Source organism: Xenopus laevis, chromosome 2L (genome assembly GCF_017654675.1).
Source record: "Xenopus laevis strain J_2021 chromosome 2L, Xenopus_laevis_v10.1, whole genome shotgun sequence".
NCBI classification, from domain to species: domain Eukaryota; kingdom Metazoa; phylum Chordata; class Amphibia; order Anura; family Pipidae; genus Xenopus; species Xenopus laevis.
The window spans coordinates 149,074,918-149,102,659 of record NC_054373.1 but is presented as its reverse complement, the minus strand read 5'-3'; the positions used below and the strand labels follow the sequence as shown (position 1 = coordinate 149,102,659).

At 39.4% G+C, this 27,742-nt stretch overlaps 1 protein-coding gene across 1 annotated transcript; it reads left to right on the top strand.

The window, feature by feature from the left end:
* Nucleotides 1-14,322: 14,322 nt before the first annotated feature.
* endoul2.L (endonuclease, poly(U) specific like 2 L homeolog) lies at nucleotides 14,323-27,231 on the top strand. Its single transcript, XM_018247482.2, has 7 exons — nucleotides 14,323-14,465; nucleotides 14,906-15,071; nucleotides 18,829-19,031; nucleotides 21,994-22,107; nucleotides 22,337-22,443; nucleotides 24,890-25,032; nucleotides 27,080-27,231. The coding sequence occupies exons 1-7, from the start codon at nucleotides 14,393-14,395 to the stop codon at nucleotides 27,186-27,188; spliced, it is 915 nt and encodes a 304-aa protein (XP_018102971.1). The 5' UTR covers nucleotides 14,323-14,392; the 3' UTR covers nucleotides 27,189-27,231.
* The last annotated feature ends 511 nt before the right edge of the window (nucleotides 27,232-27,742 follow it).

The following is a 27,742-nucleotide window of genomic DNA, read 5'->3' as shown; positions in this document are numbered from 1 at the left end:
ATTATTGTTTAAGTCCTGAGAGTGCAGCTCATGTTCTGTTTTCTCTCTCTATATATACTAACAGTTGTAGGGCTTCTACTGTATTTATGTCGCTAGAATATGGAAATATTTTGCACAGAGTGATACAGCACAGAAACCTGGTTAAACCAATAGCAGCGGATGGGCGAATTTTTTCGCCTCGTTTCGCCGAAAAAATGACGCCCATAGACTCGTATGGCAGCGTGCGTCAAAAAGAAAAGACGCGCGTCAAAACAGTTTCGCCGCGCGACAAAAATTTTTTCACGCCCATAGACTTTAATGGGCGTCTGCGACATTTCGCCGGCGGCGAATTTTTGGCGAAGCGAAACGGGTCAAATTCGCCCATCCCTGAATTAGCAGGTTGTAATGTGGTGCATTGTACCTCCTTGCAATACTTGGCCAAACAGTATATACACCACCATTACAGCACAGGGGACTTGCAGTACGCAATTTAGAATTGAATAAACTAGAGGTTCACACAACTTTACCAATGAACGCAGGAACACTTTGTTTACAGTTACCAGTCCAGCTTCTACAAGGATACTTATCACACAAATTCCCCAGCGATAAATGTGAAATAGAATATGGTTTCCCAGGCCACTAGTTCCCAGCCTGCTGCCTAACCTCCTTGCCCCTTCTGCTAAAGGAAAACTGTACCTCACAGACTTTCAGCACAGGAGTCAAATTGCTTTTGAGGCCCTAGGCCCTACTTAACCTAGCCCCACTCCACTGGGTCCCTATCTGGGCGAGGTATCGCTAGGACACTGGTCCCTCCCCCACTCCTCATTGGAGGATTAACTGATCGACTGCAAACTAATTAACTTACCGCTAATGCATACCTCCCAACGTTTTGGAAAATATGCATGGTCAAAAAAATTGCCCGCACGGCAACGTTTTTGACCACGCCCATTTTCGTGACCACACCCCCTAATTACCATGTTCGTTTTACAAAATTTGGCAGGTTATGAAAGTTTGAACATATTTCTGTGTTTTTTTTCAGTTATTACAGTTTTGATAATGAAGGTGAATTGCCCTTTAAGCTGTGAGTCTAACTTCTCCCAAGGGACCTTTTATCTTATATTGTTACAATTACTTATTTGCTTATCTTGAAATTGTTACAAAAGTATCTTATCAGCTTCTGTGGCTGTTCTGGGCTCTCCGCCAAAAGCCAATTAAGTTACAAACATTGTTTCTTTTTCTGGCTGTTCAGTACAGAGAAAAACATGACTTTTCAGTACAAATGAGGGACTGCAGGTTGAGCTGTCAAAAGAGGGACTGTCCCTGTAAAAACGGGACAGTTTGGAGGTATGCTAACGCTCACTGACTACTGTGGGATTCACAAATCTAACCCTATCAAACTATTGTCTACTCTTCTTGGTACCTTTTTGAGGTGGCCAGCATCAGGCTCCCTGGCATCATTCACTTTTCCATTACATCAGCCAAAGAGGAGGTAATCCCCTGTTTTTGCAGTGATATAACTTCTTCTGGGGACAGTAGCACAAATATAAAAAAACAACTCTTTCCTATAGATCAGTATAGGAAAGGCTGCCGTTTGTCGTTCCTGGCATGGTGTTGTTCTTACACAAATAATCTCTTTCCATTTTAAGTTGAAGCCTTTAGCAACTGCCTGCTATTAGACATTGTGGGGGTTATTTACTAAACCTCAAATTTATCTGCTGCAATGCAAAAATCCACCATCCCAGACCCTGTCGATGTGCTGTATAAGTCAATGGGACAGGCACCATTATCGTGGTCTGTGCTGGGTTTAGCCTGAAAATCCGACTTTTACTGAGTTTTCGGGAAAAAAAATCAAAAAAATCGAGTGATTCAGGAAAAAAGCCTGAAAAATTACAGGGATTCAGGTTTTTGCTCGATTTTATTGAGTTTTCCCACAATCCAATTAATTTGGGTTATGTTTTTTTAAAAATAAAATATGGATACATTTGGGGGCCGATTCATGAAGCTCGAGTGAAGGATTCGAATTAAAAAAACTTCGAATTTCGAAGTATTTTTTGGGTACTTCGACCATCGAATTGGTTAAAGTCGATCGAATTCGATCGAATTCGAACGATTCGAACGATTCGAAGTAAAAATCGTTCGACTATTCGACCATTCGATAATCGAAGTACTGTCTCTTTAAAAAATACTTCGACCACCTACTTCGGTAGATAAAACCTACCGAAGTCAATGTTAGCCTATGGGGAAGGTCCCCATAGGCTTGCCTGTGATTTTTTGATCGAAGGATTTTCCTTCGATCGTTGGATTCAAATCCTTCGAATCGTTCCATCCTGGATGTGGCATCATTGCAGCAGGATCTTGACAAACTGGTAAACTGGGCAGCTAACATTTGTCAGTGCTGACAAATATAAGGTAATGAGCCTGGGATGTTAAAATATGCAAACCATTTACAGCCCAAATGGGATTAAGTTGTTAGACACATCCTTGATGGAGAAGGGTTTCTTGTGGATAATACATTTAGCTGTAGCAAGCAATGCCAATCAGCCTGTATTAAAAGGGGTATAGATTCACATTACTTTACAAAGCACAGTTAAGATGCCATGTAAAAATGCAATGCAGTTTTGACCTGCAATTTTTAAAAAGGATAATAATGAAATAATAAAAAAGGAAAGATCCAAAGAATACCTACTAGGTTGGTAAAGGGAATCGAAGGTCTCAGTTGTGAGGAAAGTCGGGGTTGTTTATGCTACAGTAGAAGAGGGAAGTGATTCCTCTGTATAACTATACAAGGGGACCATACAATAAGCTCTCTGATGTTTTTTTTTTTTCACCTGTAGGTCCTTCCAATAAGCACAAGTGCATCCATTCAGATTAGAGAAAAGGAGGTTCCATTTTAAGGTTAGTAAATAAACCATTGCTAATCTAGTATGCATGATTTCAGAATCCCTGGAATGCAATTTTAGGAGTGCATTTTTCCTGTGAAACTGAAGTCCTTTGCTAAGCTTTCCTTGAATGAAGTGACTACTGGAGATTTCTACCATGCACACATTATATGGAGTATTATAAATGTGATGTCATTTATAAATAATGTTATTAAGCCTGCCTGAGCATTCAAAAAACAGAAAATATTATTATTTCTGGAATGTTATTGTTATACTTGAAATAGAATATGAACACAAGGTGGCAGTTTTTTAGGCAGATTTCTTGTTTTGATATGATTCCTTATACGCTATAGGCTACAACATTGTTAAAGCAGATACACAGCATACTACTCATGTTTTAACATAAATTAAAATACTCTACTATAGTAGATCTACAGACATCCAAATGATAGAACCATAATCAGTGAGCAAAACTGAAGGGGCCTTTCTGAACAATAAATATAAAGCATAATCATAAACATTTTAGCCCATTATGCCCTGGAGTGCCAGGGCATAATACAGCGTGTTATTGGTTTATTTATATATAAGGTATAGGGGACATCGCAATTATGCTAGCTGAACAATGATGTGTTAAATAAATATGCATCCGTGGGTGTCCTGCAAACATTTGAGTGTATCCCAATTGTGGGAATTAGTGAGGATGTTTAAATCCACTGCCTCGCTGAATTTATTTAATTTAGTGGGAGTTATATGGAGCAGTTCCATTTATTTAGTAGATACTGTAAATTGCCAGGATTGCTGAAGCAGTATGTAATGAACTACTGTATATTAAATGAAATGTACAATGTGCAATATTGTACTGTTATATGAGGCATCTGCCTGCCTGCTGGTTTAAAACATATGCCATTAACATTAGCAAACACCCAATGCATCTCTTGCTCTATGCATCTCATATTGTTCTTTCAGACCATCCACCCTTATATATGTGGAGGGCTCAATCTGAGTTTATAATTTCTGAAGGTAACATGGCTTATTTACATCCAGCAATTGCAATTTCAAGTGCAATCTTAATTTTTCGCCCCTATTGACACTGAGCACAAAGAGAACCCTGGAGCTACTGGCTGGTTATGAGCGAGAGGTAGCTTTAATGTTCCCCTGCGTCAATAGGCATAGCAGCTCTCACTTCGGAAGGAAGGCAGCACAACCAGCTGCGGGATAAATTGTGGTGAGCACAACTGTACTTGCTGATGTAAAGGAACTCTAACTTGTTTTTTGCTCTTTAAATATTAGAATACCATCAAGTGGGTGATAAATAGGGGATAAGGGAAGCTGATGCACTCAGCTTCTAGCTGGAATTTGGATCAACACATCACCACGGCCGGATTTACATACTGGACACCCCTAGGCCCACTGTCGTTCGTTGCCCCTGTCTGCTCCCTTTTATTCGCTCAAATTATAGTTCAAATTTTCATCATTGGGGCCCGGAGCAATGGGGATTTGTGCATGGGAGATTTAAAAAAAATATTATATCTCCTTGTTTCTGAACCAATGCGGGTGTGGTTGGGCAGCATGCCGCCCTAGGCCCGGGCCTTGGTAGTCTCTCCACAAATCTGGACCTGCACATCACTTCCAACCTCCCAATAAACACACATAATCATTATATGCTATTACTGCATAAACACCAAAATGCTTAACTATTTGCTACATTTATATGCATTTAAAATTGTTTAATCTATAAAAATTACACAATTAACTAGGCCAGTTCTGCTAAGTGTAGTTATTTATGTGGGAATACAATGCATTACTGTATATTATAGATTTATAAAAAGTTATTTAGGATTTTGTGGCAAAATGGTATGAATAAATACTAACTAATATAAATATGTTAGGTAGAGAGGTAGAGAGTTCTACCCTGAGTCTGTGGGGTGAAAAAAGGCCAGAATATACAATATGCCACAACCTGGCTGCCAAAGTCACTGAAGCCTGCCTGAAGTCTGCAACATTGCCAGTGGTGTTGACTGTGCATATGGGAGGTGCTGAGGCAGAACAGGTGCTGTTAAGACATTTAAAGATGTGTTAGAAAAGGTATTACTAAGTTTATCAAAAATCATAAGTTAGTAGTCCCAGAGCTAGCAGTTCTAAATAAGCAAGAAACGGAATGACTATGGCTTAAGGTGGCCATACACTAAAGGGGTCATCAAACAAGCAGATTCGCCAACCTGACATCATTTCGGTACTTTGCCGATTTACTAGCAGGTGCAGGCGTAACTTCGCTATCGAAAGAGACTGACGCTGGCGCTCATTCGCACTCATTCGTCAGGCAAAGTTGCCGTCTGGCAAAAGGACGTAACTGTGCAAATTCACTAAGATGTGGATTTTACTGAACGTTACCTCTTACGCCAGACTTGCCTTCACCACCTCAGACCAGCAAAGTGCAATAGAGTAGATAGAACTTCCTCAAATTTTAGTTGAAAAATGTTGAAAAGGTCCCAAAAAACGCTGACCTCCTTTTCTTTTTTCAGGGTGATAGGCTGCAAAACAGCGTTAACATTTTTTGGGGTAACCAGCTTCCCCCCTACATTTCCTAACATATGGCACATAAACTATACACTGGGCTCATGTGTAGGGCAATATAACAACTCTATTTTATTTTATTAAGGTTTCCTGGGCTTGTGTAATGTAATGTATTTGCTGCAACATATAAATCTATTGAACTTTAACTTCCCACCGTATGCAAATTAGGCAATGTTAGCGCAACTTCACTTTGCTTGGCGCAGTAACGCTATCGTAACTTCGCCATCGTTTGGCGCCCTGGACGCAACTTCGGATTTTAGTGAATTAGCGTTTCCTGGCGAATCTACACCTGGCAAAGCCGTCAATGGCAAATTTTCGGAGGTTAGTAAATTTGCCCCATAGAGTTCTCCTGTCCATCCTATCCAAGGAATCTTCTTTCTACTTCAAACTAGAGTTCAGAGTGTAAGGCTGAAAAACGAATATGCTGATGGAAGGCCTTGCATAAGATAAATGTTAAAGCTATGGATGATGCAAGGTTTATGTATCACTATTTCTTTGAGTAAAATGGGTAGTCCTGTGTAGATATATTTATAAGTGAATGGCCAGCTTGAATAATAGGGACCCATAGGGTTAAAATGCCCCTATGGCTTTAATTCCCTTCCTCCTTTTCCCTAGTTGTTGGGCAAAAGCCCATTTATCTAGTTATACTTTGTCCTATCCAGTTATTAGCCAAGAGGTGTAGTGACCACTTTCTACCACACTTCATAGTGGGGGAAATGGGTGGATCTTCCTCTTTGGCTTCTGGTGTCCTGATCGACTGGTTGTTTCCATTGAGCCCGGGTCCAACAAGGCCAGGTAAAGCCATTGCCCTAGAGCAGTGATCCCCAACCAGTAGCTTGTGAGCAACATGTTGCTCTCCAACCCCTTTTATGTTGCTCCCAGTGGCTTCAAAGCAGGTGCTTATTTTTGAATTCCAGGCTTGGAGGCAAATTTGTGTTGTATAAAAAACAGATATACTGCCAAACAGAGTCTCCTGTAGGCTACCAGTCCACATAGGGGCCACCAATAGCTAATAACAGCCCTTATTTGGCATCCCAGGAACATTTTTCGTGCTTGTGTTGCTCCCCAACTCTTTTTACATCAGAATGTTGCTCACAGGTGAAAAAGTTTGGGGACCCCTGCCCTAGAGGGACCAGTACCTCTAGTGGGAGTACCAGGGATCCCCGTGAACGAGGTTAGCTAGAAACAAGTAAACTGGACAACTGCACTAGCGTCTGGAAAGACTGATAATCGCCTTTTATCTGGTTTTATGTGAGTGTAACTTTTAAAACTCTTCTATGTATATTAAAGCGATTTTACTCTATTAGAAGCGCATCTCTCCTAGTTAATCCGGAGTGGAACTTGGACGATATTAATAGCTGATATGCTCCAATCTATATACAACGTCTGTAAGTACCCAACTAGTTTTGGTGGCAGATCACAGAAGGATAAAAACGAGTGTCACCAGATCTTGCTGAATGAAAGAGCTGGCTATTCACGTGAATGTGTAGATAAAAGCAATTCCACACAGAAGGGTGGTGAAAAGCAAACTAACCTACTACACTATGTTAGAAATGTATTCTTTTCCCTACATTTCAATTTTCTCTTGTCTATCCCTGAGCTTCTTTGAGAAGGGCTGTTTCATAGGTTTTTGTATTTGTATATTTCTACCGGTTGGAGAATGCTTTCGAAACGGCAAAGGGAGTGAATTTCCAAAATCCTTATCTTTTCCTTTGAAAGTTTCTAGGAGGGTAAGTTAGAGAATACAGACAGCAAGAGCAGCTTTATACTCCTTCAAGGATCTGTAGCAGGGAGTAGCTTCCCAAGGCTCCTAGATTGTCTTTAGTGCAGGGACCATAGTGGATAGGGCATCAGGCTAGATTCCTTCTCCCTGACCACTCCGCTGGGTGGAATCTGGACCACTGCAAGGTACATCTGCCTGGGATTCCTATTACTACTTTACTACAATGCCTATGGGAGTCACATTCCTGTATCATCCTTTCTCAGTACTGCTAATATCATTTGCATATACCTCATATGAATGAAAGTAAACGTGAGGCCATTTGTCTTGAACAAATAAACTGTTACTCTTTTGTTTAATCATAAGAATCTCCTGGAGTCCATCTTTTCCTATTTTATTGCAAAGTAGACTGATAGTTGTAGTTAAACTACACTATTCCTGAAATCTTCCACTTAGAGAAGGCCCTTGCCTGAGTCACATGTAACCTATGCTCCTCTCACTAGCTGGACATTAACTCTTTTTGGTCTGTATAGCCCAAGTTAGCGTTACAATAGCATGAATTCCTAACCAGTAGCTCAGGGCCAATAGATAGGTGACACCTTGATGATTTATTTCAACATAATTAAAGTTAAAAACAGTAATTAGGTTTATAACTGATGTTTGGGTTGTGAAGCCAAAATCCACACTCAACCTGAGTCCCAACAGATAAAGGTTAAGCATTACTGATTTGGTTAACCTAAATGGATAGGAGAAGTAGTGCCAGATGGCAGACCATCAGTCAAATATCCTGCCACACCAATGTGTATCGTTCTGAACTTTGGACAGGTAAAGGGTCTATTATCTAGCGTGCTTGGGACATGGAGTTTTCAAGATAAGGGATTTTTCTGTAATTTGAATTACCATACCTTTTTCTAAAAAAACATTAAAATATTAAAACCCTCTAGGATTATTTTACCAGAACAAGGTTCTGTTTTATTATTTTAGAGAAAAATTAAATCTTTTTTAAAAATTAGAATAGTTTGCTTAAAATGGACCCTATGGGAGATGGCCTTCCATTGTGAGCTTTTTGGATGATGGGTTTCCTGATAAAGGATCCCATACATGTAGTGTCCCATGTTCCTGCAGCAAGAAATACAGTGTTATAAAACATGTTTCCCTGGTCTAATTTACTTTGACCTTGTTAAAGGAAAACTATACCCCCCAAACAATGTAGGTCTCTATTAAAAGATACTGAGTAAAACAGCTCATGTGTAAAACCCTGCTTCATGTAAATGAACCATTATCATAATAATATACTTTTTTAGTAGTATGTGCCATTGGGTAATCATAAATAGAAAATTGCCATTTTAAAAAATAAGGGCCGCCCCCTGAGATCGTACGATTCACTGTGCACACATACAAACCACATGTAAGGTCACATGAGCCAATTAACAGACAGAGTTCTGCCTTTTGCTTCCTCACTTCTTCCTGTTACAGTTAGTGTTGTAGTATTTCTGGTCAGGTGATCTCTGAGGCAGCACAGATAGAGTCACGAAATGGTGGTTCAAGGCAAGAGATGTAAAAGGGCAATATTTATGTAAATGTATATTCCAGTTTGGTAAGATTCTTTAATATGTCATTCAATTTGATATAAACTATCTGTTGCTTAAGTATTCATTTTGGGGGTATAGTTTTCCTTTAACTGTAATGTGACAAACATTCTATCAGGCTCTTTTGGAGACTTAAGTAGGAAGAGCAGTTAAAACTGCTGTTAGTGTACAGCTCGCAGGGTTTGACACGATGAGACGAGTGCAAGTTACAAAAGCGTGGTCGAATATCAGGCAAAGGGTCAATAGGCAGGCAGCAAGTAGTACGTAGTCAGGGACAGGCCGAGGTCAGAGGTAGGCAGAAGATAGTCGTATCGATAATCAGGCGGAAGGTCGGTAGGCAGGCAGAAGAGAATCGAAGTCCAAAGTCAGGCCGAGGTCGGTAACAAGAAAAGCAAATCCAAGGGTAATCAGGAGACACCAAAAACGAGTACAAGCAAGGGAAATCACCAAGCACTGTTTGCTCTTGCTGACGTCTATTTATAGGGACAAGTTTGGCGCCAAAACGTAATGACGCAGCGTTAACGCGCCTGCGTCCATCGCGACGCGCGCGCGTCCGAATGAACGGATGCGCGCCCGCGCAAAGACGCACGCGCGGACGGCAAACGCCGAGAACACGCTGCAGTTACAGGTACCTTACACATCCTTGATAAAATGGCGCTCTATATGTTTCAATCAGGAAACAGATTAAAGAATATAGTGACGCAACATCACATTACTTATTTAACTTCAAATTATAAAGCAGTGGTTGGAAAATCTGTACGTCTATGGACACCTTCAGCCCTAAAGAAGTATGAGAGAGCAGCGCGTCACTCAGTGCCAGTACGTGTCTATTGCTAACTTCTTCAGCACACAGGCAGCAGTATAGACCAAGTGGCAGATCATTTCACTAATCATGTGCCCAAATATTGCAGCTAGGCGATTCCTGATTGCACTGTGCTGGCGGGCCTCATTATTATTAATTTCATGATGGAGGCTGAGGGATGGCGTAAATGTGAAGATGGGCCACGTTTGGCCCCTGGGCCGCACTTTGGACATTCCTGCTCTATAACATGTTCTGGGTAACTCCTTTGTCAAAATTTCTGTCACTTTAATCTCTGCTGCATGCCTCCTTGATTTTTATCTACCAATGCACCAAAAACTGAATTTGTTGGACATTATGTGATAATGTAAAGGAAATAGAAGGACGTATGCCATCCAAGCTTTTATGGAAGATCAACATGGATTCAACATCAACCCACCATATGGTTAATGCATTTTTACCAGACCAAACATTGTTTGGTGTACTTTTCATTGTAAAATACAGGTATGTGCTGATCTTCAAGCCTCAACAAACAATGGAAAGTTGTGCTCACCACTAATTTTAAAACCATTAAGCGGGGGTGCAATGAGGATGTGACCACAAAATACATACAGACAAATACATGAGGTCCTCTGCATTCAATCCATTATCAATATATTTAGGACATGTCCTAAATATATTGATAATGGGTTGAGTGCAGAGGACCTCTTGTATTTGTCTGATCTTCAAGCTTCGCCATAAAGGCATTAGCATATAATGAGTTATTGTTGGACACCGCTGAAGTTCCAAAAAGTTCTGATCCTTAAAGTTAAAATACAGAGCAATATGATATCCATGCACCTGTATATATATATATATATATATATATATATATATATATATATATATATATATATATTCAGCCTGGGTGCTGGTTTAAATCACATATGTATAATGAACCAATAGCCACACTCACAGGTCTTTCATAATAGCGCAAAAAAAGAAAAGGTTTATTCAACATTTCGGCCCCATGGATGCGGGACTTCTTCAGGAATCTAAAAATACTGTACAAAGTGCTCTGTTTAAAGAGCTGTCGTCATGGCTGGGAGTGACCCCTTTCAGTGACGTCATACTACGTGTATTTACGTGCTGCCACTTAATGTTCTGACAAAAAAATCAATCTCTGTCTGTGGACCCCTAGATGTGAGCGGACCACTGTCCATTTGGTGCGTTAAAAAATAAGTGTCCCCGCGTCGGGTACCTGCTCAAGAACTCTCCCATAGCCACTAATAGGCAGTCACCTGAAATTATCAAATTTTTCGAAATTTGGTGTGGGTTCACAAATGTTAATACATGTAGTATGACGTCACTAAAAGGGGTCACTCCCACCCATAACAATTGGCACTGGTGCCAATTGATGTTTGAATAGAGCACTTTGTTTGTACAGTATTTTTAGATTCCTGAAGAAGGCCCGCATCCAGGGCATGAAATGTTGCAACTACATGCCGGTATATATATATACATATATATATATATTAATTGTATAGATAGGACTGTATAGGTACATGTACTGTATGTATGTATGTATGCATGTATGTATGTTTTACTCTATGGCACGTTAAATATTGCATTCCCTAGTGCTCCAGCTGCAGCCCTATCATTAATAAGGGAACCCTGAAAATGGTGGCAGAATAATGCAATGAAAGTTCCTTAATTCTCTTAATTCTCCTGAAGAATGACTGTGTATTTGTTACATCAGTGGTTATTCAGGAACCTGCAGCCTGTGCCATAAATCAATAACCTAATAGTATCTTTAAACACTAATATCAGTTCCCCTGACATTCCAGTTCTGATACAGGTGTTTCTGACAGACTTATCTGGCAACATAACAAATGAATGTTATTTAGAGTGGAGCTGGACTGTATATATCTTTCTGTACTAATGCAGCCCTGTTATTGCCAGTTCATTTTGTGCGTGCTTATATTTACTGGTTGTGCCTACTTTGGTGTATGAGGGGCTAGGCACATGATCTGGTGCACTAAAGCTCTGTGCATAACACTTGTCTTGACCAGGTAGTAAATACAGAGCTGCTTTTGTACTTTGCATTTGCAAACACTTACATGTTGCACTAGTTTAATCTCATGCAATTAAAGGGCATGTAGTAGGGACAAGTATTGTTCATATGTACACAATTCACTAAACTGATGCAAATTGTTGTGCCTGTGTATGCAGTGGATATAATAGGTGTAAATCTGGGAAACTATGGTGCATTGTGTGTAAAAGCATGGCAATTTAGAACAGCTGTTTGCACTTTGCACAAGCGCTGTAATAATTTGGCCAAATATAAACATTAGCTTAGGTTAGAACAGGACTGATGATCAGATTTGCCTCAAAAAGCAGTGAACACAGGCCAAAGTTATTCAGGCAATGGACTTTGTGTGTAGGAAAAAATTGCAGGACTCCAGGACTGTACTACTGCAACATGGAGCTGATTCTCCGTTTTCATATAAGTACGGGCCGAGAATCAGCCGATCCACTGGCATCAGCTCAGTTGTATGTCTTCATCCGGAGTAACTTGTTCCAGGCAAAGATACAGGGAGCTGACAGACACAGATGGCCACAAGTATGAGTGGAGGGGTTGTTTCTCTGCCTGAGAAAGAGCACTGTGCGGGCCTTGTGACACGGGCAGGCCTGGATTGGCAATCTGTGGGTTCTGGCAAATGCCAGAAGTGCTGCCATAAGATGCCATAGAAAGTCAATGTTTAGTGGGCTGGTGGGGAGCTGATTGGGCCTCTCTGTACTTGTAATGCCAGAGCCTATTTCGACTCCCAGTCCAGAAGTGGCAAGGGTGCTTCATTCCTGGTAGGAATTCTCTCCTGCGGACGAAGACGTGCTCAACAAACGTACCTTGACAATCGTTGAAATTGCCGCATGTAAAACAATGAATGTGAAAGGTTACATATTGTTGGGGGCTTCATAACCTGCAGGAGAGTAGATTTTGCACTGGATTGTGTTTTAAGCTGATTTATATAATCGATCAGTGTATCACTTTAACTTTGAATAAGAATGAAAGGTAAATACAAACATACAGGTACAGGTATGGGATCCGTTATCCTGAAACGCGTTATCTAGAAAGCTCCGCATTACAGAAAGGCCATCTCCCATAGACACCCTTTTTCTCTGTAATAATAAAACAATACCTTGTACTAAACTTAGATATAATTAAACTGTATTGGATGCAAAACCAGCCTATTGGGGTTATTTAATGTTTGCACTATTTTCTAGTAGACTTAAGGTATAAAGATCCATATTACAGAAAGATCCATTAGCAGGAAAACCACAGGTCCCAAGCTTTCTGGATAACAGGTTACTGATTGGATTTTAACTAAAAAGTTGGCTTTTACATTCTACTGCACATGCGTCTGCCCCGGGAAATTAGAAGAAAGAAGAAGCTGGAAGATAATCGCTCCGTGGTGCTCGCTGGAATAAGTCCGGCCCGGAGCACTGATAGGAGCACTGGCCCGTGTAAATACATTCACTTTGTGGTGCCTAACATTTTGCACCCCAAGTGGTAAACTACTTTCCTTCTCCTTTAAGATGGCAAGACATGCCAGCATTAGTGGTTGAGGTAGCTATGACGTACCCTAACCCCGATGTAATAGTATTTTATGCAGCAGGGAATGAACTCACGACACGGAAAGCTCTTGACTGTATATTTGACAAGGTATTTCGATGGTTAGTCTTATGGCCACAGGTAAAATGTGTTTGGTCAAATATGATCCCAAGACAGACTTGGAGGGGGGCTAGGTCCATTGAAAAAGTAAGGAAGAAAATGAACATGTCAGCGTTACAATTTTCTTTCACCTGTGGGGTAAATCAATCAGTCACTCGGAAATAAAATTTGATTGTGTAGGTTTGTACAAGCCAGATGGAGTACACTTGTCTGACATTGCTTTAGATATATGTAATGCTAACTTGCAAGGCAGTGTTGAGTAGGTGTTGGGTCCAGAGGCACAGCTAACAGTTTTGAAAGGCATAGGTGATGGGGTAGGAAAAAATTAGTTTGTTGATGGTAGTCCCCTCTTTGTTATTGGTGGAATGCAGCTGGATGGAGAAAGCGCCAGAGGGTGGGGCTATGCCCAGGCTAGCAGATGCCATGGACCACCACAGGACTTGTTGAGAACGAAGAAACCAGGGAACGCTGGGCAGTGGGCTCTGGGCTCATCCTTGGAAGATTATTTTTAAATTTGCATTTGATGTGAACTGGGCTGCATTTTAGTGATGGAGACTTCTAAATATTGTTTAATAAATCTGTGACCTTTGCTCCCTCTTAACATTTTCCACAAAAATCTGTTTGCAGTCTGGTTATTTGTTTAGTAGGTTTCATGGATGTAGTTTGACAAGTTAGGTTGAAGGAGTAACAGACAGGGAACATAGAACATTTAGGTCTCATAACCCACAGTCCCCAGGCTAAATTCTGTTGATTGGCCTTCTCCTCCAGAGATTGTCACTACTCCACTCCATAATAGATCCACACCACACACCTCACCAACTGCTCTTCTTGAGCCATGTCACTCTGCCAATTGTATAGACTTTGTATGTGTCAATATACACCCTTCTGTTGTACAGTAGTAAAGAATATGTTGGAACTTTATAAATATATATAATAAAGTAATACTTTACTACATATAGTTGTAACAAGAGGGAATGTTGTTTTATGAAATTGTGCAGTCTACTAAAATTGTGGCATATAATGCAAGTGTAGGAGGAGTCTGTGTGAGTCGCCCACATGATGTCACTCCACAGAGAAGCTTTAAAAACCACTTAAAACTGCAGTGAAAACATTGGAAAAGGGAACTGTCTGCTTGACATAATGATGGTCTACCTTGTTTTCTTGTGCCTTCTGCCCTCTCTAATTTCTGGAGCCAGCATCCTGCCCGAACCCAGTGAGATTGTTTTCTAATATTTATGATATCATGGGATATTTTGTGGTTTGTGATAAATACTGCTGCTTTGCCTTGAACGCGTTGCTAAAGCTTTCAAGGTTATCAACTTTTTTATTCACTTAATTAGGATTCCTGGTATTTATAGTGGGAGACCCATTGATACATATCTTGTATTTATTGTGTTACTTTATGTATGATTCCTAATGACAAAGCTACATTACAGAGTTCCCTTGCTAACCTTGTGTTTGAGGTCTTTTGTGTAAGTGAGCGAGAAAGAAACTGTAGCTGACAGAGCAAATGTGAGAACAAAACCAGTCGGAACGTGGAGTAAATATCTAGGACAGCTATGTAAACTGGAAGAGATTTGCTTTGTTGTTAAATACAGGGAAGTTGCACAACTCCACCATTCTTTATATTTCTGCTTGTTTCTTTCTCTACAGGGAAGGATGTCCGTGCTTCTGCTACAGATGCTGAAATTCAGAGTCTGGCTGAGCAGTTCTATGCAGCTGATACAAACAAGGCTGCTAGTGGGGACATAACCCTGAATCTGCAATACAAAGCCTCCAGCTCCCAGACTAGCACAGGAACTGACTATGCCAACCAAAAGTAAGTTACTTATTGATATTTTCTTTTTCAAAATTTTTAGCTCTGAATGTTATTTTTCTGGTTTCGGTTGGCTAAAGAGTATAAAAGTGTAGTGGTGTAAAAAGTAGTTTCTAATACCCCTGTGCCCAGGTCCGGACTGAGGATTAAAATTGGCCCTGGCATTTTAGGTACACAGAGGCCCGATCAGCCCCCACCAGCCCACTAAATACTGACTTTCTATGGGACTTTATAGCAGCCCATCTGGCATTTGCAAGAACCCACAGATTGCCAGTCCGGGCCTGCCTGTGCCAAATGGCCATTGTGGGACTCCAATTGCAATGCTTCCCTTCACAAACAGTTCTTTTGCTCCTCAGAGCAACAGTGTGGGTGTTTTTATCTATTTTACATCAATGTTCTGCTTTAAAGGGGTGGTTCACCTTTAGTTAATTTCTGCTATGTTACAGAATGGCCAAATTGAATGAATATTTCAATTGGTCTTCATCATTTATTTATTTATTTTTTATAGTTTTTGAATTATTTTCTGTTATCTTCTAAAACTTTCCAGCTGTCAAATTGGGGGTCACTGACCCTATCTAAAAAAACAAAAACAAATGTGTAAAGCAACAAATTTATTGGTACTGAACTTTTTATTTCAAGTCCTTTTAGACCCCAGCAACCAAATTGCTGAAAATGCAACTAGAGAGCTGCTGAATAAAAAGCTAAATATCCACACAACTAAAACACAAATAATGAAAACCAATTGCAAATTGTCTCAGAATATCACTCTACATCATACTAAAAGTTATCTCAAAGGTGAGCAATCCATTTGAAGATTTGCTTCCTATACTGTATAAACAGGTTGTAGAAAAGTCCAGGTTAAAGAGTTTAATAATACACTTGACATCTTGACTTTGACTACTATTTAAAACTACGTCGGCAAGTATACCTTTATTCTAATTGCTGTTTTTTGATTGCTAATTTCTCTTCAGGGTTAATGAACTGTCTGTGTTATTATACTGTATGTATTATTAACAGTACATGTGCCTAGCAGATGTGTGGAGGGATGCTAGCTACTCAAAGAAGTCATTGCACTATTACACACTACAAAGTATAACTTTTTTAACAATAGAAAGATTATGTTGATACTGAATAAATCTTACATGTAATATATATATATATATATATATATATATATATATATATATATATATATATATATATTTTTTTTTTTTTTTTAAACCTAACGATTTCTTCTGGCTTGTTTTATCATGGTGTCTGATGTTTTAGCAAATCTTCTCCTATTTTACATCAGCTCTTGGCTCTTGACTTTGTTTACTTTTTTGTGTTAGATGTGCTAAGCATTAACTAACTGTATATACAAAATGAAGGCTAATGTGCTGTATATGTCTTAAGGTGAGGTCACACGTGGTGTTTTTATGTTGCGTTTTTAAAAACGGTCAAGGGTAAATACTCCAATGGAACCACGCACACTTGCCTACACTCTGGAGTTGACCAGCTGCTACAAGCAACACACAGCTATTGGTCGAATATCGAGGGTTAATTAACCCTCGATATTCGACCGTCAAAGTAAAATCCTTCGTCTTCAAATATCCTTCGACTTCGTTCGTACGATCGAAGGAAAAATCGTTAGAGCGAGCGATTAAATCCTTCGAATCGAACGATTCGAAGGATTTTAATCCATCGATCTAACGATTTTCCTTCGATCAAAAGAAGCTAGGAAAGCCTATGGGGACCTTCCCCATAGGCTAACATTGATGCTCGGTAAGTTTTAGGTGCGAAGTAGGTGGTCGAAGTTTTTTTTAAAGAGACAGTACTTCGACTATCGAATGGTCGAATAGTCAAACGATTTTTAGTTTGATTCGAAGTCGTAGTCGAAGGTCGAAGTAGCCAATTCGATGGTCGAAGTAGCCAAAAAGATACTTCGAAATTCGAAGTATTTTTTATTCTATTCCTTCACTCGAGCTAAGTAAATGGGCCCCATAGTGTGGATGAAATAAATAAATGCACTACACACATATAACCTCAGGGTTGTGGTTGCACATTAGGGGGCATATTTATCAAGGGTCGAATTTAGAGTTCATGGGAGTATTTTTTACCGAAAATTTGACTAACTGCAATTTATTAAAAAATTTAAATTTTTCAAACTCGAGTGAATGGGATCGACAGAAGACTTGAAGTCAAATCAACTTTTTTCTCTGAAAAAAACTCGATTTTCAGGAAGGCAGCAAACAACTCCAAATTTATCCCAGGATGTCCCCCATAGGCTTAAACAGCAATTGGGCAATTTTAAGGTGGCGAATAGTCGAATTTGAATTCTTAAAGGGCCAGTACATGATAAATTTCAAGTTTTTTTTAAAAAACTCGAATCAAATTTTAAAGGGGAATTCCACACAAACATAACTTAAGCTTTTTGAAAATTAAACATAATTTCAAACTACTTTGCAATATACATCAATTAAAAAATATGCAGACTTTTCATTATTTTTAATGGTTTGGAACAGTTCCCTAAGCCTAGCCCACTGATCTTGTGCTGACCTGTCTGACTACTTTGCTGAGCTGGCTGACTACTGTTACTGTGGATAAGTTGTTACAATTTGTAACATCAGTGTTTTAGTCCCTCCTTCCCTGCCAGGATTTCAAATGATGCAGAAAGAGAAGAACTGGATTTCAGCATAGAAAATGGCATTTATTCATAAGAAACAGGTAACTGTGATTGGTATATTAGGGGTTTCTTTGTTATGTGGGCCTCTTTATCAAATTTTGGAAGCCGTTTGGAAGCCGGGGTTCCCATTTAATCGTCGAATTTCACAAAAAAAAACAAACGAATTTTCACTTGGACCCTTGATACATCTGCCCCTAGGATTCTGTGCATCATGCATGGTTCCACTCTACTTTTTTTTTTGCAGAGTTATATATATATGGCACCTTTCCTGTTTGCCAAACTTTTTCTTGCAACAAAATATTAAACGAAACTCCAGAGCAGGTGTTAAAGGTTCCCAGTGCGCAATTGAGATTCACAATGCAATAAAAGCCTAACCAAGATTGCGACAAGCAAATTTTTATTCGCAAAGTTTTGCACCTTGCAAATTTAATTACATCCCCCCCCCTTAGTATCGTAAACATAAAGGTTTTCAGACTGACCTGCTCTCAGATCTTATTCAAATAAATGGAGATAGGGTGCGGAGCAGATTCTCTTCTCTCAGCCTGAAAGCAGCGGAGCCAATGCCCCATCTGTCCTTTGCCTTAGAATGAATCCTCCTAAACTGTGCCTTTCCCATTGTTTGTGCTTATTCAGCAGACTTGCTGTTTACTCTGCTGCTGGAACTAGGGATTCTGGGATTCAACCAAATCCGACCCTTTCTTTGCAGGATTTGGCTGAATCCAAGGGCCTTGCCAAACCAAATCTGAACTATAAAAGAAGTGAAAAATGTGATTAATCACCTGAAAAAGGGGCCCCCTAACATTGTGATTTTGTATTGACACAGTAAGGGGTAATCCCCTGGTTGCATTTGCCACTGTGCGCCACTACCTCGTTTTTTTTTGTTCCACTGGATCCAGGGGAGGGCCATCTCCCTAGAGGGCTGTGCACCAACTACATTGTTGAGGAAAGGCAGAGGAGCAACAGCTGGAGTATGATAGGTTAGGAATAAATATAGGAACCAGCATGTGTTCTTAATTTAACACTTACTTTGCACTTAACATGCTACTTTGCATCTAGCTTATTCTAAATGTATGCATGTTTTTTCCTTTCTTATAGGTTATTTCGTTATGTGAATGAAGCCAAACTGTTTGCCCGCCCAACCTTTGCCCGGCTTGTGAATTTGCTTGATAATTATGCCCAGAAAACAGGAAGTGCAGAATCTGTGCCTACGACTGAAGTAAATGAGCAAAATGCTTTTCTAGACGAGATCTTCAAAACCTCAATCATCACCAAACTATCTAACTTCTTCATCTCTAAAGGTAATGCAGGCAATGAAAATCGATCTACACTTTTTTACAGGTTCTCTTCTTTTGGAAGTACATTCATTTGCTCTTTAAACATTACGTTTTGGAATAGAAATGTCAAAAGATGGGTTAAGAACACCTCCTCTCCAAACCAGATATTTCAGTTGGGGCACAATGTGGCATTTTCCCATCTATATTGCATATAATACTCTATGGGGCCGATTCATCAATAGTCGAATATCGAGGGTTAATTAACCCTCGATATTCGACTGGGAACTAAAATCGTTCGACTTCGAATATCGAAGTCGAACGATTTTGCGCAAATCCTGCGATCGAACGATTCGAAGGATTTGAATCCAACGATCGAAGGAAAATCCTTCAATCAAAAAATCACAGGCAAGCCTATGGGGACCTTCCCCATAGGCTAACATTGACTTCGGTAGGTTTTATCTACCGAAGTAGGTGGTCGAAGTATTTTTTAAAGAGACAGTACTTCGATTATCGAATGGTCGAATAGTCGAACGATTTTTACTTCGAATCGTTCGAATCGTTCGAATTCGAACGAATTTAACCAATTCGATGGTCGAAGTACCCAAAAAATACTTCGAAATTCGAAGTTTTTTACATTCGAATTCTTCACTCGAATTTTGTAAATCTGCCCCTATATGTGATAGACCAGGTTACTGCTTCTTCTTCCTCCACTTCTTTTTTTACTATGAAATAGCATCCCCTTGGGTGGGATGCAAATTTTTTGAACGTTCTGAACTTTTTTATTGTAATACTGGAGCTTTCTTTTGCTCCTCCCCACTTCTGCTTGCAAATGAAATGAAAAGGGATAAAAAGCACAAGTTAAAAGAGCATATAGAAGATGTAGTGTTTCTGATGCTATGCTTTCTGGCTGTGAAGTTTCTGCTACTCACAATAACACAGGAGACATTCTTGCTATAAGGGATATGTCAGTGTAGCATACTGGCTGTTGAACCTCCTATATCAACAAGTTTCAATTTACATGTCTAAAGAATTATATCCGCAACCAAAGGTGTGGCTAATGAAAGTCCGAATCTAAAAATCTGGCATACCTACCAAGGTTGTCAATGGGAAAGGTCCCTATCCTATTTGGAAGTTTCTGTGACCTGCTCTGGAATTAGCCTGAAAATACAACTATTTCAGACTTTTCGGACAAAAATCTGAAATAGTTGGGCTTTTCAGGAAAAAGCACAAAAAAATCAAGTGATTCAGGAAAAAACTCTGAAAAAATCATACAATTCGTATTTTCTGACGATCTTTTTCATGTTCGTCCCCTATCCGAAAAATTTTGCTTTTTTAATAATAATAAATAAGGTCCAATCATGAATTCTAGTTTACGTTTTGTATTAAAATAATCAGAAAAATTCAGATTTTGATAAAAAAAAAGTTTGCACCCCCTTCTTGCACCATTTTAAATCACACTTCCCTTCTTTTAATGACCATAAACAGTGGCAACAGAAATATTAGAGCATAGAAAAACATAACTGTTCATTTAAAATAAGTATATTTATAAGTTTGATGGAAAAGAAGTAGGGAAGAGATGGAAAAGTGTTATACAGATGAAGAAGGTAGAGGCATCAGAGAGGGTTATAGAGAACAGGAGAGAAGAAGGAAATGGTGGGAAACCAAAAAAAGAAAATGAAGGCAGAAGGGTAGCAGGTTGACAAATAGTGATATATTTATATATATATTAAATATGAGGAAATTTAGAATATGCTGGGGTTGTGTTTTGTTATGACACACAATACACAGGCATGGTTCTGTGTTTGCAGAAGTTGAATTGACAGCCAGGAAAAGTCATATGCCCAATTTTCATTTTGGGTTCCCCGCAGGCCACTTAGTTAGGTAAATCTATGCACACTATTCAAACGTTATTAGACTGTTTAGAAGGAAATACCAACAAAGAAATAGCAAAATGGCTTTGCTTTAAAGTGGGTGAAACCAAAAAGTGTTGGTGGGCGAGCGTTAGTATAACAGTGAATGTGGCTTATAATTGTGGAAGGGATCTGTTTTTAGCCCTCCACTTTTGGTTGGTTACAGAGAACTTTCTCAAGTGGGTCCTCACTGAAGCACTGGAGCAAAAGGATTTTAAGCTAATTATTACTTACACTTTACAGATCTTCTGTGGCATGGGTGCCAGTGGTTCTGTGTGCGCTTTTGTTCATGCATGTGAGGAGGAGGACGAGGTGGCCAGCCAGCTTGCCATGGGTGCACACCTGGCATGGCCCTGCACTGGGCACCAGGAATTACAAGTAGCAGTTATATTCACAGGTTACTAATCCCAAAGTACAGGACTCTCAATGTGCTATTCCTCTTTGGGATCTCTATATCCCAGAGTCTTCTTGAATCCCTACAATTGAGGTAGGATTTGAGGTACTATTACTTCTAGCCAGCCTAAGCCTGACTCTGCTGTCTAACGAACAAGTCCTCAATATACCTCACCATTCATCCTCCACCAGCCTAAGGCTAAGCCTGGGATCTCTCCATTTTATAGACCCACCCAATATGCCTGGCCAGTAGGAAGAAGCCAACTTCCACCAAGGCATGCCTATCCAATTGATGGGGAACACCTCCCTCCTCCCAATAAACTCCACCTTAAACTGACAAGCAGGGTGAGCAAATTAGTACACCTGATATTGATTCGCAGTGAAATTAGCACGTTTGACAAAGAATAGTTTTTTCCATGTGGGGAAAAAAAATAAGAGAAAAAACATAAATGTGTCAGTGCTATATAAATACCAATCAATAAATAAGGCTTCCCTACAGGAAGACATATTTCCATATCTCGCTATCTCACATCACACATTTTTGTCAAATAGAAAAAATGGTATATACAATAAATATATGTTGCTCTCTGTGATGCTCTGTAACTTTATAAAGCTTATTCATTGTGTAGTAATTTGCTATTTGAAGCTGAATAGACGACACCTACTGATTTGTTTTTGGACAGGGTACTACAGCTCAGCTGCCAGCTTTAAGACTGATCTTAAGGCTATGTGGTTTGGTCTATACACCCGTACGAGTGGCCCCTTGGATTCTTCTGGATTTGAACATGTTTTCCATGGTGAGTAGGTACTAACTGCTGCCGAATTGATTAACTTCACCATATCAAAATTATACTTTTTTACATAAGCCTTGGTGGGACAGGAGAGTAATAAGGAGGCAAGAACACCCATAGTCTCCATGTTTCCTTTGTCTCTATAATAATTGTAACTAGTGCCTTGTACTTGATTCTAACTAATGATGATTTATTGCTGAAAAAACTTTAGTAACCTTGGGATTTGTTTAAACAGGTGAAATCCACAAGGGAAAGGTATCAGGGCTTCACAACTGGGTGAAGCTCTATCTGCTGGAGAAATCTGGCCAAGTCAACTACCTGAGCTACAGCGCTGATGGAGTAGTAAGTATTAGCTATACAGCGTGCAGTGGTGGACTACTATTAGGGCAAAAAGGGGTCCATGGTTTCCAGTAATATGGAGCAGAGTGGGTGGCATCACATATATATCACAGGGAAAATATTTAAACTAACTCTGGCTAGAATTGAACATAGAAAGCAGTGCTAACCATTGCACCTCCATACTTCCATACTACACATGACAATGAAGGCTGTTACACAGCAAAACCCAGCCAGTAATCCTCCAGGACCCTGAACTAGGGGTCAGCAGACAGAAGAGGTATGTGCCTAGCGCCCAGGCCTGGACTGGGAGTCAAAATAGGCCCTGCCATTCCAAGTACACAGAGGCCCAAACAGCCCCCTACCAGCCCACTATATGGTAACTTTCAATTGGACCATACAGCAGCCTCTCTGGCATTTGCCAGAATAGATTGCCAGTCCGGGCCTGCTAGCGCCCCTCCCAGCATTACCCCCTAGTCATTTGCCTCCTCTGCCTACTCCAGTTCATCTAAATCTCTTGTGGAGGATTTAGTATCTGACCAAAGTGATTTTGCGCATACCTAGGAGAGATAGATATATATATATATATATATATATATATATATATATATATATATATATATATATATAAAGGGCACCTGTCATAGGCAAATTGTAGCCTAATAGAGCAAAATAGTATTGTTTCCCCTACTTTGAGTGCTGGCTCTAGCAGCCCCCACCTCCAGTGGGGGAAACCCTTTGCTTGTAATAGGTGCCATTTAATGGTTACAAGAAGTCCAAATAGTTTCACAAGAGGCATAAGTCTTAATATGTCATTAGGATAAGCTTACCGCTTTCCCAGTTGGGTCCGGGTGCACATGCCCCAGACCTTCAGCATAGGGGAGTACTTCACAACACTTCACATTAGGCTGGCACCAATCCGGAACATCCAACGAAAGTAGATGCCAAAAATGATATATAAAATATAATACTTTATTTTGCATCACATCTAAATGGCGTTATTCTTCTCTTTTAGATGTGATGTAAAATAAAGTATTATATTTTATATATAATTTTTGGCTCTTGGAATCTATTTTCGTTGGATGTTCCGGATTGGTGCCTGCCTAATGTGAAGTGTTGTGAAGTACTCCCATTTAATGGTTACCCAAATTCATTGTGTGCTTGTCATTCAACGTCTCACCACAGGGTGGCAACATATCATCACATTTTATATTTTTGTGGAAAATCCAATAAATCTGCTCTGGAAATGTGAATGAAAAATCAGACAATTTTAGCTCACCTATATTTATTTATTGACAATTGAAACTGGATAATTTTTTTAGTATTGATACAGTTTTTTAAAACTCACTCAGACCTGGGGAGAACATACAAACCCACAGATAGTGCCTAGCCTAGCCTAGCAGAAACAATCCCAAGGCACACAGGGTCAATGCAAGCAAGCTGCCTTGCGTGTTTATTGTGAAGTGCAATGTTTCGGGGTCACGCCCCTTTCTCCCATGCTTGAGAAAGGGCGTTACCCCGAAACGTTGCACTTCGCAATAAACATGCAAGGCAGCTTGCTTGCATTGAACCTGTGTGCCTTGGGATTCTTTCTGCTATACTGCTTGTGAGGCGGCCGATCCTCTACCTTTGTACATCAGGTATCGTCTTGATATTTATCGGAGGGTGTGAGGGAGCCAAAGTTGATTTCCTAGCCTAGCCTAGGCCAGAAGTGAATTCAGGACCCCAATACAATAATGTAAGGCATCAGGAGCCATCATTCTGTATGGATTCTCCACACCTCAAACCTTATCACTATTTAGTTTACTAAATAGTGACATTCAAGAATGTGCTTTAATAATCTGGGTTTTTCTGCCTTGGCATATGTGCCTAATTAGAGATTATTCTTCTGCTTCACTCATTTGAATTCAGTTCATTCCTGTGGTGGGTTATGATTTAGTGGCAGTAATTTAATATTTAGTGGCATTTCAGAAATGAAAGCTTCCCTAATAAATACAAGTATAGCAATGATTGCAAGTCTATGGGAAAACTTTCCATTTGTTAAAGGATAAGTAAACCTTAAAACATGAATGAAAAAAATGTTGTGTGCTTTTTAAATTTGCATTCATTCTCCTATCAAACTGTTTATACAACTGCAATTAAAATGTATTTTGTAACAACAGCATGGCCTGCTGGTCAGTTTCTTTGACAGAACAGTCAGAACGATTAAAATTCAGAAGGAAAACAGAGAACTAAAGTTGCACTGCTCAGGAAAGACACCTGAAAGGTCATCTGAGGTTCTGATCTCTTTTCTGAGCAGAGCAACATCAGAACAATTTTCAGTTCATTACAGATGGGAAGTTTTGTTTTGCCAAAAATGGTTAATTGCAGTATATAAATAGGACCCTGTCCCTGTGTTTTTATCAATACTTTCTTCAGCTTTTAATTTGAATTTTCTGTGTGTTTTACCTAGTGGAAAGGCTATCCAGATATTTATGCTTTTCAGTTGAAATGGAGTACTTACCTAAAAACTATTGGATCTTTCTTTGTTGGCAGTAGTCCTGAGTTTGATATTGCTATGTACACCTTGTGTTACGTTACCCGCCCTGATAGCCTGTAAGTATCTTATAATTTATGAAGGAACTTTTCCTTTTGCAGTGAAAATATAGATGACATTTTGCCTAAGCTACCTGTAACGAGGTGAAACTTGTATTATAATGTATTGTTCATGTTTGGCACTAGATTGGGATAGAGTAGTGTAATATAGTCAATGTAATTCCATGTCCAGCCACTAGAATAGTGGGTTCTAAGCTGTATGTTTGCCCCCATCTTAAGGGACCCTGATGAGTGGGTTGGGTGGCCCAGCTTAAACACCATTTCAGATTTGGGGAGAATGCCTATTTACTCTTGTAAAAACTCATATAAGCCAAATGTAAGGGTAACAGGCCAAATTTGAAAGCTATTCTCTATATTTTTATGGCTGATACAGCTCCCATGTTTTGACCTCAAATGGTAAAAAAGCCATACAAGGACTACACTAAATAAAATCTCATAAAAGTTGTAAACTAGAGAATTGAGAAGCCCCAGAAAGGTATAAAAAGGAGGGAAAGAACAGCTGAGGACCTCATTAGTCATATGGGGAAATAGTTAGTTCTGCTCTTACCATGAAGCAAGCTATGAAACCAGTTGGCACTTCACCATGCACAGCAAAAAGTTGTCTACTTACTACAAGATTAAAAAAAAACAAAATCTTGTAACATAGAGTGCACAATTACACTGTCTGCACTAACAATGGCATCAGGTTGACCACCTCATTTGAAAATTCTTGTGCTGGGAACCAAGCCTAGTAGCCTGAGGTGCCAGACAAGGGATGCTCAAACGCAATTTGAAACCTACAAGGATTGAGAGGCTTTGGTACCGTGGTGGGTACTTTAGGCAAATAGCTATGCCATAGTTACTTGCAGTGGGTGCATGTTTGCCATTGCACAGTATTCAGAGTACAATTGTGCAAGGGTGCAGTACAAGGCTCCCTTGGGGCATTGCCCCCCAAAGATTCTGATTATGTACAAGAATGGGGGGGGGGTGGAAGCACTTAAAGGCACATTCCCTGGTCCCCTGTCTCAAAAGTAAGTTTACAAAACAGGGGTTTTTAGTTACAAAGTTATCATAAAGTTGAAAAGCCACCATACTACGTCAAGGTAAACCCCATATGGTGGTCCCTAACTTGTTTGCCTCTGGCCATAGTATAAAAAGTCTTACTTCTCTGCATAGTAACATTATCTGTAATCAGTGTCTGTTGAACCTTGGTTTCAGTATGAAGGATCTATCCTCCCCCGCCAGTATGCTCCATACCCACCCCTTTAAATGAATGTGGCCCTATACTTTTAAAAATGGGTGTTGGCTTGGACAATTCCTCTCCCTTAAAAGCCGCATACTATAACTTAGCCTTTAGAGTGCTTCCACACACCCCCATTTTTGTAGATTCTGATTATGACAGAATCTGAAATTCTGGGGGGAAACACTGCATTGTGGGTAAAAACATTTGTGTCAGAATTTTTTTTTACACTGCACTGCTTTCGTAAACAAGCCATTTTACCTTTTTTGTCATATATGAAGATAAAAGACACTTATTGACAATTTTAAGTTTAATAGATCATGGAAAGGGCAACAATACTGGGTGTACTAAAAATAGCAGTGAAGAGAAATATTGTTTAAAGGGGAACTAAAGGTCAGGAATCCTACACCCTTTGTATATTTGTGTGCTTCTGATTATTTCCCCAGCAGCGACCCATCTTCATTTTTGCTCATTTACAGAACATAACACAAGCTCTTTACTGCTGTCCCTTAACTGAGCTTAGATATTAACTTACAAAATATAGTATATATACAAAGGGAAATCACAATAGAAGGTGTATAACCATATTCTTTTCTAACCATATTATTTTTAGGCTTTCATTCTCTTGTACTTAATTACTAAGGATTCCTATGTTGATTTTCTAACTGACCAGGGGTTGAAATGAATGATGACCTCTTCTAAAAGATACCATGAGGATCAGACATGTAGAAATTGGGTAGTTTTATTTTGAAGTAAAACTATCCCAGATTCAGACTCATTATTCCTTTTCCTTTCTATCACTAACCTTCAACTGTGTTTTAATTCAAGGTGCTCAGTAAAGATGGGTGGCTCCATTTTCAAAATTCAAACCTACACTTGGGCCAACTCTACCTATGGAAATGGAAAGAGATTCGTGGCTTCTTCTTACCCCATTTAGTGAAATTTTTATTGTCAAATTAAAGCTGCAGCTATGGCAAGAATGATGTCTGCCCATTTATTTACTCCACATGGCAGGTTGGTGTATCTCACATTGTTGCCTTGTTGGCCATACAATATATACATGTATGGGACCTGTTATCCAGATGGCTCAGGACCTGGGTTTTTTCAGGTAAGGGATCTTTACTGTAATTTAGCTCTTCATACCTTACATCTGCTACAAAATCATCATTAACACAACATAAACCCAAGAGAAATGTTTTGCCTTTCAAAGGATTAATTAAAATGTAGTTTGGATCAAGTACAAGGTACTAGTTTATTAATACAGAGAAAAAGAAAATCATTTTGAAAATTTTAATTATTTGATTAAAATGGAGTCTATGGGAGATGGCCTTTCCATATAACAAATTCTATACCTGTACTTATGTATAGGCAGTTCAGGCATTTTTTACAAAGCACAGTCTAGTTTCTGATTTTTTTTTTTTTTTTTTTCCATTTGAACATTTTATTGATTTTCAAAGAAAGATAGGTCAAACAGTCATAATACTGAAAGCA

Coding starts and splice junctions, on each gene's coding strand:
- endoul2.L (XM_018247482.2), top strand. CDS start 14,393: ATGATGGTCTACCTTGTTTTCTTGTGCCTTCTGCCCTCTCTAATTTCT. Junction 19,032..21,993: donor TAACTTCTTCATCTCTAAAG/GTAATGCAGGCA, acceptor GTTTTTGGACAG/GGTACTACAGCTCAGCTGCC. Junction 22,444..24,889: donor GCTACAGCGCTGATGGAGTA/GTAAGTATTAGC, acceptor TGTTTTACCTAG/TGGAAAGGCTATCCAGATAT.